This window comes from Corvus moneduloides, chromosome 26 (genome assembly GCF_009650955.1).
Source record: "Corvus moneduloides isolate bCorMon1 chromosome 26, bCorMon1.pri, whole genome shotgun sequence".
Taxonomy (NCBI): Eukaryota; Metazoa; Chordata; class Aves; order Passeriformes; family Corvidae; genus Corvus; species Corvus moneduloides.
Window position 1 is genome coordinate 2,399,469 of NC_045501.1, and position 13,942 is coordinate 2,413,410.

The window sequence follows — 13,942 nt, forward strand, 5'->3', positions numbered from 1 at the left end:
CGCGTCGCCATCGCACGTCCAGCATCCAGCGTCGGTCCCGGGGGGCCACACCGGTGCCCCCCACCCCTGCGCCACCTCCCCCGGGCCACCCCCGCCCCGCGTCCCCCCGTCCCCGCGCCCCCCGCCCGCCCCCCAAGCACATACCTCATGGCTCCCGGAGCTGCCCCTGCCCGCGGGCGTCGAGCCCGGCCGGCACCTGGCCCAGCACAGCCCCGGCACGGCCCGGCTCGGCTCGGCGCGCCCCACGCGGGGTCCCCCACTATGCAGGGTGCCGGGGGGGCCGCGGCCGGCGTCGCTGAATGTAGGGGCGCGGGCCGGGGGGGCCGCGGAGCCCCCGTGACAATCACAGTCTGTGACGTGCGATTTTAAACCCTTTTGTGTTTTGGTCAGGATTTTAAAGAAAGATATTTTTATGGTAATTGTTGCTGGTCTATTTTACTATATATTTATGTAATAAATATATGATGAAAAAAAAAAAACAACCAACCAAACCACCCCCCCCCAGACCCACCCCCCAGCGCGGCTGGATCCGGCCTCTGCGTCCCACCCCCGGCCGCCAGAACGGGGGGGTCAGGGCGAGGGGACCCCCCGGCGCTGCCAGCGGAGCCGTGGGGGCGGCGCCCAATTTGGGGTGGGGGGTCCCAGCATCCTGGCGCCCACCTTGGGGTGAATCCCTGCGAGTCCGGTGGGCGCCACGGGGTCAGTGCTGCCCCGGGAGGGGGGAGTCTGTGTGTCTCCCCGCTGTGGTGTATGTACAGGGGTGCGCGGGGGGGGCCCGGGGGGCACTACTGGGCGTCGATGCGGAAGGAGAGCAGCTTCTCGGAGTGGAGGTTGTTGAGGGTGCGCAGGTCCGGCAGCTTCAGCAGCAGTTTGGTGAAGCGCGAGGTCTCAGCCGGGCGCGTCTTCAGCACAAGGGCGCGCAGGGCCCGCAGCAGCGTCTCCTGCAGCTGCTCCACTGATGCTGTGTCCTCCATGCCCGAGCGGTCTGTGGGGGACAGGGGGTCAGTAGCAGGGGAGGACACACCCTAGTTCTACCCCCAAAATCCCCTGATCCCACCTCAGCATCTGATCCCGCTCTAATCCCCTCACTGAACCTCCTGGTGTGCCCCGGTATCACCTCAATGCCACCCCAGAATCACCCCAGTCCCACCTCTGAATGCCCCAAACACCCCATGAACCCCCTGATCCCAGTCCCAAACCACTCCATCTCCCACCAAAATCCCCCAAATTCCGTGCCCACCTGCCGAGACAAGGACGACGGCAGTGAAGAGCCCCAGCTCCTCGTCACTGAGCTCGAGGGCGCTGAGCTTCTCGCTGAAGTCGAACATGGCCCCGAGCAGGTCTCCCATGCCCATGGCCCACAGCTCCTCCAGTCCGTACCGTGTGCGGCTCATGAACGTCACCGTCTGCTCCTTCACGTCGAACAGCGACGCGAAGCGAACCATCAGCACCTGTGGGCGGGGGGCAGGATATGGGACGGGGCACCAGGCTGCGCCACGGGCACTGCGCTTCATGCCAGGCACATCCATCTCCATGCCACGGCTCCCAAATGTGGGGCACTGCTGTGCCATGGGGCACCAGACAATGCCATGGGCTCCGTGATCCATGCTGTGGCTACCAGATGTGGAGTACCATACCATGGGCACTGTGTGATGCCAGGGGCACTGTATTTCATGCCACGGCTCCCAAATGTGGGGCATTACAATATCATGGGACACCAGGCAGTCCCGTGAGGCTTTGTGCCAGTCCGTGTTTCCCAAATGTGGGGTACCATGCCATGCTAGGGGCATCGTGCTCCATGCCACAGCTCCTAAAAGTGTGGCACTGCAGTGCCATGGGGCGCTATATAATGCCAGGAGCACTGTGCTGCATTCACAACTCCTGTTTGTGGAGCACTGCAGTGCTGCAGGGCTCCATGCCAGTCCACAGGGCACCGTGCCATGACAGGGACACTGTGTTCTGTGCCACAGATCCCAAATATGGGGCATTGCAGTGATGTGAGGCACCAGGCGATGCCATGGGCACCGTGGAGCACCATGCAGTACCACGTTCCATGGTCCCTGGCTCCCGAACGTGGGGTACTACAATGCCATGGGACTCCTGCCACGTTCAGGGCCCCTGTTCCCATTCTTTGGGGCTCCATGCCAGTCTATGGAGTACCATGCAATGCCGTGGGGCACCAGGCAATGCCATGGGGCATCCTGTCAGTCTATGGGGCACCATGCAATGCCATGGGGCACCATGCCCTCCATCAAGCCCTCGCCATTCCAGGACGTACCTCAAAGGTGCCAGCCTTGAGCAGGGTGACCTGGTCATGCTGTGAGAGTGCCTGGAAGCCGGGAATGTGCTTGGCGAACTCGACAACCTCGCGGACGGCGGGGGTGAAGCTGAGGGAGAAATCCTCCCAGATCTCCTGCACGGAGCGCCCGCTGCGGCCGGGCACGTGGCTGTTCATGGGGCACGCCTGCAGGTGACCAGGGGTCAGCGGGCACCGGGGCTCCCCCGGCCTCTGCGGGGCTCCCCCGGCCCTGCCGCCACGGGAAGGGGGGGCACCCACGAGGGGATTAGTGCGATTAGCGGCTAAAAATACCCAGGGGGAGCGGGAGCCCCCAGGCGCTCACCGGCAGGACGTCCTTGGGGCCGCGGGGCCAGGGGCACCCCCGCGGGGCCGGGGGCTCGGGGTAGGCGGCAGGGCAGAGCCGGGGCTCGGGGGGGCCGGGGGCCCAGGCGGGGGGCGCGTCCCAGCGCAGGAGACCGCTGTCGCAGGCGGGGGGGGGTCCCAGCTTGTCGTGCGCGTAGATGAAGATCTCCTTATGGGCCTTGGCCACCTGCGCGATGACGTCCTCGGTGGCCCCCCCGGGGCTGGGCGAGCGGGGGGGCGTCAGCTGCTGGGGGAACTGGGAGAAGCAGGCCGGGGGGGCGAGCGGCGGGGGGCCGGGGGGCGGCGCGCGGCCCCCGCCCGCGGCGGGACCCTCGCCGGGCCCCGGCATCGGCGGTGGGGCGTTGGCCATGCCGCCCATGGCGCTCTGCATCTCCGCCAGCATCCGCTGCTTCTCCCGCTTGGGGATGCGCCCGAAGCGCACGGCTGAGGGGGGACACCAGCGTTAGGGCGGACATCGGTGGCAGCAGGCACGGTGATCCCCCCCAGACCTGCACCATGAGGGGCCAGGGGCTGACGGGAGCACGGCTGTGTCCCTCCCCCTGGCTTGGAGGGGATGCACAGCCCTGAGCACGGGAGGAACCCATCCCCGGAGGGGACATGCAGCCTTAAAAATGGGAAGATCAAGTCCTGGAGGGGACATAGAGCCCTGAATATGGGAGGACAGATCCTGTGAGGGGATGTAGAGACCTGAGCATGGGGTGGGGGGGGACACATCCAAGGAAGGGACATATAGCCTCGATGTTGGGGGGATCCTGTGTGGGTGGGGGTGCACAGCCCTGGCCATGGGGGACCCATCCCGGGAGGGGACATGCAGCTCTGGGCACGGGGGGACCTAGTCCTGGGACTAGGGACACGCAGCCCCACACATAGGGGGGGATCCCAGGAAGTGGGGACACATCCATGGGACAGGCACAGCAGCCAGCACAGGCAGGGGTACCCGGCTCCAGACGGGACGTACAGCCCTGGATACATCTCAGGAAGGGACGAGCAGCCTGGGCATGGGGAATCCCACCCCCAGAGGGAATCCCCAGCTCGGGATGTCACGAGGGTCCCTCCGAGCTCACCGTCACGGGACATGCCGACCAGCAGGCACTTCTTGAAGCGGCACTGCTGGCAGCGGTTGCGGTTGATGCGGACGATAGAGCAGTTCTCGTTCTTGAGGCACTTCTTGTACTGGATGTTCTGCTGGATGCTGCGGCGGAAGAAGCCCTGCGGGGCGAGGCGGGGGGAATCACTTGGGGTCCCCACAGTGTGACAGGAGCTCCGTCCGCCATCCCCGGCCCCATCCCGATACCTTGCAGCCCTCGCAGGCGTGGACGCCGTAGTGGAAGCCGGAGGCGACGTCCCCGCAGACCTTGCAAAGCAGCACCATTCCGTTGAGCTCTGCGGGGCGGACGGGGTCAGCGGGGTCCAGGGGTGTGTGCCGCGGGGTGGGGGGACCACCCGCCACCCCCCCACGAGCCCCACTCACTCGTGACGGTGCTGCCGGTTTTGCTTGGCGAGCTGCGGCGCCGCTCGTCTGCGGGGACCGGCTGCACCCCGGGGAAATTCACCGAGGAGCCGTATGAGGAAGAGGAGGTGGAGGAGGAGGATGAGGAGGAGGAGGAAGGGGAGCCGTCCTCATGGGGGGCCAGCGTGGCTCCTCCATAGGCGCGGGAATCCTGGAGGGATCCGGTGGGCGACGGTGGGAAGTACGTGGGGAAGGGCTGCGAGCCCGACTGGGAGCTGCCGTTGGAGCTGTCGCTGCACAGGGACACGGGGCTGGTGCGAGTGGGAGAGGCGCCGCTGGAGCCCACGTAGCTGATCACCCCACCTGCAGAGAGAACGGACCACTCATGCACCGAGCTGTGCCGGGCTCAGCCTCCCCTGACTCATGGAGGTGGGAGGGATCCCCCGGGAAGCACCCCAAATCCACTGGCAATCTGGATCCACGGACATCCCGCGGAGCCACACATGCACTGAGCTGTGCTAGGCTCAGCCTCTCCCAGCTGAAGAGGGGGAAACCCCTCGGTGGGAGACTGCAGCCCCGGGTGGGGTGGGATCCACAGGGAAGCATCCCAGATTCATCCCGGATCCATGGGCATCCCGGTGGGCCACTCATGTACTGAGCTACACCAGGCTCAGCCTCCCCCAGCGTGGGGGGGTGGGGAAGCCCCCCAGAGGGGAATCGCAGCCCCACGCGGGGTGGGGTCTCCAGGGAAGCACCCCGGATGCATCCCGGATCCATGGATATCCCGCTGCGCCGCACGTGTGCCGCCCACCCTGAGTCAGGCACCGCACCCACCGGCCGCCACGGGCGACGGCCCCACGTGGGACGGGGACAGCCGGGTTTATCCGGGTGCGTGCCGGCTGGGGACACGGGCAGGGCACCCCGGAATTGCCTGCAGGAGGAATGTAGGCTGGGAACTCTCCGGAGAGGTGAAATCAGGAGGTCACAGGAGTTACTCCTGCCGTTCCTGGCTCCGTGCCTGCAGCACAGCCGGGCTCCCGCCCCACAGCTCCCAGGGCAGCCCCACGGAGCAGCCCCCGATGGCGCAGCCCCCCACAGCACTGGGGTGCTCCCAGTGCAGCCCCCCATGGCACCGGGATGCTCCCAGCGCAGCCCCCCCAACTGGGGGGATACATCCCCACTGCAGGACTGAGGAGCTGCGTGAGGACCCCCGAGAGTAGGGAGCAGCGTGGGGGGGGGGACACACGCGTGGCCCCTGGCCGAAGTCGCAGTCGTTGTCACCCCACTCACGGGGCAGGGACAGCAGCACCGGGACACGGCTTCGGGCTGGGACACGTGGATGGTGATGTCGGGGACACACGGGATCACCAGGGCCATGTGTCTCCCGCCTCACACGGTGCCGCTGGCACAGATGCCACGCGCCAGAGCCAGCTTGTCACCATTCCCCCTCACTAAACCACCTCCAAAGGGGGTCACTGAATTGGGGACAGTGGGTCCCATCTCCAGGGCAGCTGATCCTGGGGACCCTCGCTGTTGAGAAACCAAAATAATGGGGGGGGATCCCCACACCCCAAAGCCTCGGAACAACCATTCTGGGGTTTGGGGTGCGGGGATGCCCCCAAGGGCTTGCCCAAGAGCGAGGGAACCTTTCTTGACCCCAAAACAGAGGGAACCCCCCCAAACAGTCTCCCCGCAGCCCCCCCCAAGCTCAGGCGGCCTCACGCCGCCGCCCCACGTGCTCCAGCCGCACGTGGCCCCCCTCGACCCCGCCCCTTCACGCGTTGCCACGCCCCCTTCCTGCTGATTGGCCAGCGGCTCCGCCCCGCCCCTTCCCGTTGCCCCGGAGACAGGGCTCCCCCCCCGAATGAACGGCGGCGTCCCCAGTTCCGTGCGTGACGTCATCGCTGATGTCATGTGCCGACCAATGGGAGGGGGCGGGGCGGGGCTGCGGGGAAAACAAACTCCGCACGTGGCAGCGGTGGGGAGGGGGACACGTGCGGGGGGGGGGTCACGGGGGAGGGGGGGCACCGCCTCCGGTCCCCCCCCGGTCCCTCCCGGTGCGCGGGGAGCCCCGACACGCGCGGCACCGCCTCGGCCGTCCACGGGTTGCCCGGTCCCCGTGGCCCCGGTGCCGCTCATAGGACACCCCGGACCCGCCGCGTTCTCCTCCGGTCACCCTGACCGGTCCCGCCGACAGGGACACACCAATCCCTGTGCGCTGCCCTGCGGTGCCGGTTCCTGGGACACCCCGGTACCCGCTGCGCCGGACCCACTTCACTTCCCTCCGGTGCCCCTGCCCATTAGACAACAATCCCGGTTCTCACTCTTCCTACCCCTGCGTCCAGCACTCTCCAGCGTTCGGGAATCCTCGGTCCCGGTCTCCGGGACACCCGGGTCCCGCCGCTCTCCCCGTCGGTCCCGCTACCCGGGACACCCCGGAACACCGATCCCTGTTCTCAACCTTCCTACCCCCGCGTCCAGCACACCCCGGCGTTCGGGACACCTCGGTCCCGGTCTCCATCCCTTCTGTCCCGACCACCGGAGCACCCCGGTGCTGGTGTTCACGTCGCCCCGGTGTGCAAGACGCCCGGTACCGGCGCGCAGCCCTCCCTACCCTCCTCCCGGGGACACCCCGGCCCCGCTGTCCGAGCCTTACCCCGCTCTGCAGGACCCCCCGGTCCCGGTGGGACGGAGCCCCGTTCCGGGACGCGGTCCCGGTGCGCATCCTGCCCGGTCGGGCGTGCGGGACCCCTCGGTCCCAGTGTCCGGACCCCTCCAACTCGCGGTCTCAGCGCACAGCCCCTCGCCGCGGTCCCGGGGCGCTGCCCCCCGATCCGCTCCGGTGCTGGGGACCGGTGCCGGTGCCCTCACGGTGGTCCCGGGGGTGGGGGGGCTCCGGCGGGGCACTGACCTGTGCTGCCGGCCTCGGGGGCCGCCATCCTGTCCCGGCCCCGTGAGCCTCCCGGAGCAGAGCCGCGCCGAGCCGTGCCGCGCCGCCGCCCGGTGCGGGCTGTTGTGCGCCCGCCGCCCGCCCCGCCGCCCCCCGCACCGGCCGCGGCTGCGCACTGGGCCGCACGCGGCGCCGCCGCCTCCCCCATGTGATTCCCGGGGACAGCCTCGTGCCCCAGTGACACACTTTCCGCCGGCGGCCCCGGCCCCGCGCCGCCGCCAGGGAGCCCGAGTTCGGCGGGGACCCCCGCACCGGGGCTGCCTGACGGACCGCGGGGACCGGTACCCGCACCGGTCCCTGCACCGGGAACACGGGGTACCCCGTCACCCAGCACAGCATCGCCCCTACACTAGGAACCCCCGGGCGCAGCACTGTCCCCTGCACTGCGGACACTTGGGTGCAGCACTTGACACATCTGTCACCTGGCACGACACTATCCCCCGCCCTGGGGACCCCTGGTCACGGCACTGGCAGCCCTGTCACCTTGCACAGCGCTGTCACCTGCACTGGGAACACCTGACCGTGGCACTGGCTGTCCCCTGCAGCGGGGATATCCAGGCACAGCACTCTCACTCTGCGTGGCACCTTCTCCTGGGGACACCTGGGCGCCGATGTCACCCTGCACAACACTGGGGACACCCAGGTATCCCTGTCACCCCTCAAAGCACTGTCCATTGTCCTAGGGGACACCCTGTAACCCCGCGTGGCACTGTCCCCTGCACTGGGGACACCCAGCTACCCCTGCCACCCTGCATGGCACTGTCTCCTGTGCCCACCCGTGCAGCTCCAGCACCGCAGCCCCTCCACACCAGGGACGCCTGGCACAGCCCCCGGCGCAGCTGGGCCCCTGCCCGCTGCCCCCTCCCCATGTTCCCCGGCCCAGCCCCTGCTGTCCCCACGCTGCCCACGGCAGGTGCCCGCTGTGGCACGTGCCTGGCATCCACGTCCCAGCCTGGCCCCACTCCCGGCTGCCGCGGGGGCTGCGGCAACGCCGTGCCAGGGCAGTGTTGGTGGCAGATCTGGGTCGCGGCGCCGACAGAGGCCAGCCCAGCCCGGTGGCACCGGGGGCTCCGTGGGTGCTGATGCTCCCGCCGTGGGGAGGGTTTTGGGGGTGCCAGCACCCTCCCGGGTGCCACGTGTCGGGCGCTGCCCTGGCCCCCAGCCAGGAGGAGAAGGAGCAGAGCACGGATGTGCCAGCGCCGGGAAATCCTCGGACTTAATCGCATAGGAGGGGAGGCCTCCAGTGCCCCGGCTGTGCGGAGTGTCCGGGGAGGGACACCGGAGCTCTGCACCCCAAAGGCCCCCTGGCACCCCGTGGGTGACGAGGCCACCCCTCAGTTGGGGGTGTCCAGGGGCTCCTGGGGGTGGTCCCGGATTTTGGGGCTCCCCAAGGCACTGGGGCCGTGGGAACATCCCGACACCCCACAGGACGTTCCCTTGCCCTGAGTCACGGGGCGGTTGCGCCGTGCCGTGGCACCTCCGGCCGGGAGAACCGCGGCAGCTCCCGGAAGGATGTGTGGGGCCAGGCTGGCACGGGACCAGGGGCACCCGGGAGGGACGCCGGTCCTGGGGCGAAAGGACCCACCTGCCCCATGCCCGCTCCCAGCAGGGCCGTGCCCGGACCGTGCAAGTGCCCCCGGCCCCATGCAGCTCCTCGTTCCCCTCCTGGCACGTTCCCGGTGATTATCCGTGACTCAGCCGCACGTCTGGATTAGGAAAACATCCCCGTGCACGGCGCTGCGGCACACAGCGCCTGTGATGCTCGCCTGGAACCCTAATCCCCCAGGAATCCCCGGGATGGGAGTGGGGCTGGGAGGACCGGGACAAACCTCATGGGGTCTCTCTGTGGGGTCCCGCCGTGAGGCTGGGACCCCGGCAGGGGAGTCCTGGTGGAGGTGCTGTGAGCAGGGACCCCAGGCTGGGCACAGCTGGGATATTTCCGGGATATCCCGACTCTGGGACCACCCATGGGGAGCAGGGTGGGGGAGAGGGGCCACCAAACCCACCGGGACAGGGAGGTACTGCTGCTGACGTGTGCCGGGAACGCCCCCAGAGGCCGGGTCTATGGCTCGGGGGGCTTCCCGCGGCTCCCTGTGCACCCCATCATGGCAGTGCCCGCGCGAACCAATCCATGGCACGGAGGGGGCACCTGAACTGCCCTCAAGGTCGTCGCATGCCACCAGATTCGCCCCTAAATCCTGCACCTCCACGGACCTGTGCACTCCTGCACCCACAAACCCTGCCCCCTCTCATCCTTCACCCCCAAACTCTGCATCCCTGCACCTTTCTGGGGTCCCTGCAAGCCCAGATCCTGTCCTGCAAGTTCAGATCCTGTCCCCCTGTATCCTGCACCCCCAGATCCTACACCCCCAGACCCTGCACCCCCCGGGATCTCTACCCCTCAATCCAGGTCTGCCCCATCCCGTCGCGCCAGGACCCCATGGCGTGCCCGGAGTATCGGGGGGACACACAGATGTCACCCTGTCCATGCCATCGGCTGTGCCCCTGCCCTTCCCATGCCGTGTCCCCCCAACTGCACCCCCTGCACCCCCCGGCCCCCCCCACTTCAAACGCCTCCCGGGGGATGCAATCCGCATTTCCCTCCCCTGCCACTGCTCCCGGGGGCGGGAGGCAGCGGAGGGGCGGTGGGGCCGGTGTCGGAACTCGGGGTGAGGCCGGTGCCCGGTGCCCGGTGCCCAGTGCGGGGTGCCCGGTGCCCGGTGCCGGTGCCGTGGCCGTGCCGCGTGACGCTCGCCCCGCTTCCCGCCCGGCGCCTGCGTGCCGAGAGTTTATTTTTACTCGGGGCTGGAGCCTTGTTTACCTTGTTGAACCTTTTCCAGGAAAAGGGGGGGAGTCTCCGCCAGGAACGGGGGTTCGTTCCTGCCTATCACCCCCTCGGTCCCCAGGCTGGACACCGGAGGCTAACAGGGGACAGGACCCCCAGCCCTGCACCCCCAGCCCCACTTGGACACCCCCAGACCCACCGTGGGGCTGCAGCTGCCCTGTGGGGTTGGGGACACCGGGTCCAGCGGTGTCCCCGTGTCACCCTACACACATCGAACCTCGGTTTCTCCACCCGTAACTGTACGTTGGGGGACATCCAGAGGTGCTGGGTCCCACCCAATTTGGGGGGTCCTGCACCCCTGACCCCCCTTTCATCCGTCCCCACTGACGGCACTGAGGGGGAAGGGTGGGGCAGGAGCCCCAGTGCTGCTGTGGGGGGCCAGGAGAATGCTTGGAGGGTTAGGGTTTGGGGTGGTTTGGGGGTGTTTTCCTGCCGGGAGCAGCCCTGGCTCGGCCCCTGCCTCTTGGCTGGGGCCGCAACTCCCGCTGCCAAAATCGTCCTCCCTCCCCGGGAACGGGAAAAATCGGGTAAACAAGGCAGGCCTGGCCCCGGGTGGGGGCACCCCACAGCAGGTGGGGGCACCCCAAGACAGGCAGGGACACCCCATGGCGTCCTTGCACTGCAGAATGGGGTAGACTGGGGTTGGGGAGCAGAGACTCCAGGAAGTGCAGGGTCTAGGGGTGCAGGGTGCAGGGTTTGAGGGTACAGGGACCCCCCAGGAGGGTGCAAGAGTGCAAGACTGGGGGGAGCAGGAGTGCACAGATTAATGGAGGTGCAGGATTTAGGGATGAATGCACCCCAAGAGGGTGCAGGGACCCAAAAAGGGATGCAGAGTCAGGGGGTGCAGGGACCCCATGAGGGTTCAGAGCTGCAGGGCCAGAGGAGAGGTGCAAGGGGAAAAGGTTTGGGAGTGTCAGGACCCCAGGAAGGTTCAGGGGCCCAGAAATTGGGGTGATACTGTGACATGGGGGTGCATAAGGGGTACAGGGTCCCTGGGGGAGGGGGGACCCTGGAGTGTTCATCATGTGGGGGGCTCTGGGGAGCACCCCCAGGGAGAGTAGCCAGGGCAGGTGGGGACCCCTCTCACCTGCCCCACCCCGAAGATCTCACGTGCTGATGTTTGTGTTCCCTCTGCAGCCTTGGGACCCCACGGGGGGGGGGGTGGGGGGGGAGTGGGCGGGACAGCACCGGGAACTCCTTTGGCCTCCAGACCCCCCACCTCAGGCCCACCACCTGGGAATCCTCCTCCCCTTTCCCATTCCCCCGTCACCCCATGTTTGACCTTCCCAAAGTTCAAATGTGTGAGGAGCGGGGGGGGGCACCCCATCAGCCCCCCAACCTAGAGGTCACAAAGAGGCCACGGCATCGTGGCCAGCGGCCCGGTTGGCATCTGTGCCAGCCCATGTGAGCGGGCTCCCTCCTCCTCCTCCTCTTCCTCCTCCTCCTCCTCCTCCTCGCGCGGGGAGCCCTCTCCATGCGCGTCACGTGGCGCTGGCATGTGCGCCCTGCTCCATTTTTAGCCCCAGCAGCCTCCCTGCTGCAGAGCCATGTGCGGGCGGGCGCTGGCCGGCACGTGGGCCTGCCGCAGCGGGGATGGGCACCGGCCCCGGCACCGGCCCCGGCACCGGCCCCGGCACCGGCCCGGGCAGGACGGGCACGGCGGGGACACGGCATCCGTGTGTGCGGACACGGACCTGTGTGCGAGCACAGTCGTGTGTGTGAGCAGTCATGTGTGTGAGCATGGCTCTGTGTGTGTGTGTGTGAGCAGTCATGTGTGTGAACATGGCCACGTGTGTGTGAACATGGTTTTGTGTGTGTGTGTGAGCAGTCATGTGTGTGAACATGGCCACGTGTGTGTGAACATGGTTTTGTGTGTGTGTGTGAGCAGTCATGTGTGTGAACATGGCCACGTGTGTGTGAACATGGTTCTGTGTGTGTGAGCACAGTCATGTGTGTGAACATGGCTCTGTGTGTGTGAACATGGTTCTGTGTGTGTGAGCACAGTCATGTGTGTGAACATGGCTCTGTGCGTGTGTGTGAGCAGTCATGTGTGTGAACATGGCTCTGTGTGTGAGCATAGTCATGCGTGTGAACATGGCTCTGTGTGTGTATGTGTGAACATGGCCACGTGTGTGTGAACATGGTTCTGTGTGTGTGAGCACAGTCATGCGTGTGAACATGGCTCTGTGTGTGTGTGTGTGAGCAGTCGTGTGTGAGCATGGCTCTGTGTGTGAGCACAGTCATGTGTGTGAACATGGCTGTGCGTGTGTGTGAACATGGTTCTGTGTGTGTGAGCACAGTCATGTGTGTGAACATGGCTGTGCATGTGAACATGGTTCTGTGTGTGTGAGCACAGTCGTGTGTGAACATGGCCACACGTGTGTGCGAACATAGCTCTGTGTGTGAGCACAGTCATGCATGTGAACATGGCTCTCTGTGTGTGTGAACATGGCTGTGTGTGTGAACATGGTTCTGTGTGTGAGCACAGTCATGTGTGTGAACATGGCTCTGTGTGTGTGAACATGGTTCTGTGTGTGAGCACAGTCGTGTGTGAACATGGCTCTGTGTGTGTGAACATGGTTCTGTGTGTGAGCACAGTCATGTGTGTGAACATGGCTCTGTGTGTGTGAACATGGTTCTGTGTGTGAGCACAGTCGTGTGTGAACATGGCTCTGTGTGTGTGAACCCACACGTGTGTGTGAACATAGCTCTGTGTGTGAGCACAGTCATGCGTGTGAACATGGCTCTGTGTGTGTCAACATGGTCGTGTGTGTGAACACAGCCGTGTGTGTGTACAACCACAGTCGTGTACGTGTGTGAGCACAGCCACACGCGTGTACAGCCACGGTTATGAATATGAGAACAGCCATGCGCGTGTGTGAACGTGACCACGCATGTGTGTGAGCACGGCCACGCGTGTGTACAGCCATGGTTCCGTGTGTGTATGAGAACGGCTACACGCGTGTATGGACGTGGACACGCGTGTGTGTGAGCCACGCAGGGGGACAAGCACTGCCACCCCTGTAAGTGACCACAGCCCCATGTGTGGATGTGCACAATCACAAGGGAGGACAACCGTGGCCCCCACCCCGTCCGACCACAGCCACGCCTGTGCACACGCTGGTGGGCACAGCTGCTGGCAGGGCTTGGTGTGACCCATGGCACAGCAGGCACCGCAGACGGGCTTCCCCAGTGCCACACCGTGGGGGTGGCACCACCAGTGTGACCCGGGCACCAGGCACAGGGGCACCCTGATGCTCGCGGAGGGCTGGGTGAAGGGGGATCTCCCCCCGCGTGTGTTTGTGTGTCCCTGAACGCAGCTCTGCAGAGAGGCACGTGCCACGCGTGTCCCCTGTGCGTCCCCAGCACGTGCCACGCGTGTCCCCTGTGTGTCCCCGGTGACACGGCCCCGTGTGCTGCGGGGGGTGGAGTTTCAGCCGGGAGAGGGGGAAATGATCCTCTGTGTGTGTATACGTGTACATACATGTCCGTGCATGCTCATACCCGTTCGTACGTGTGCTCCGAGGCTGCGGTCCGGGCTGTGCATGTACATACATGTGCATGCGTGTGCATGCGTGTGCATGAGTGTGCACACATGTGCGTATGTGCGCTCTGGGACTGCAGTCGGGGGGTGCATGTGCACGAGCTGCAGTGCCTGCGGGCTGCGCCTGTGCTGCAGTGGGGGCTGCAGTCGCTCCCTGCAGGGGGACACGCGTGTGCATGTGTGTGCATGGCCGTGTACATACGAGTGTGCAGCCTCTGCAGAGGGGATGGTACGGACTTTTGTGTGTGTATGTGTGTGTGTGTGTACGTCCTTGCAGGAACTGCAGAGCTCTGTGTGTATACGTGTGCACGGGGGGGCTCAGACCCAGTGAGGGGGTTCAGCCCCCGTGGGGGGGTGTGCGCCCACGGGGAGGTGCAGACCCCAAGAATCACAGCACAACCACCCCCTCTCGGCCCTCCCCGCGTGGGGGGCGCGTAGCGATGGGTCCCTTTGTGTCCCTCCCCCTTCAATCCAGGGGTCCCTCCGCCCCG

General features: G+C 66.4%; 1 protein-coding gene across 1 annotated transcript; it reads right to left on the reverse strand.

The window, feature by feature from the left end:
• Positions 1–413: 413 nt before the first annotated feature.
• NR1D1 (nuclear receptor subfamily 1 group D member 1) lies at positions 414–7,130 on the reverse strand. The gene is made up of 8 exons (XM_032134217.1): positions 7,024–7,130; positions 4,134–4,475; positions 3,957–4,045; positions 3,727–3,871; positions 2,622–3,085; positions 2,279–2,464; positions 1,241–1,451; positions 414–985 (listed from the first exon to the last, which is right to left on the reverse strand). The coding sequence occupies exons 1-8, from the start codon at positions 7,049–7,051 to the stop codon at positions 786–788; spliced, it is 1,665 nt and encodes a 554-aa protein (XP_031990108.1). The 5' UTR covers positions 7,052–7,130; the 3' UTR covers positions 414–785.
• Positions 7,131–13,942: the final 6,812 nt, after the last annotated feature.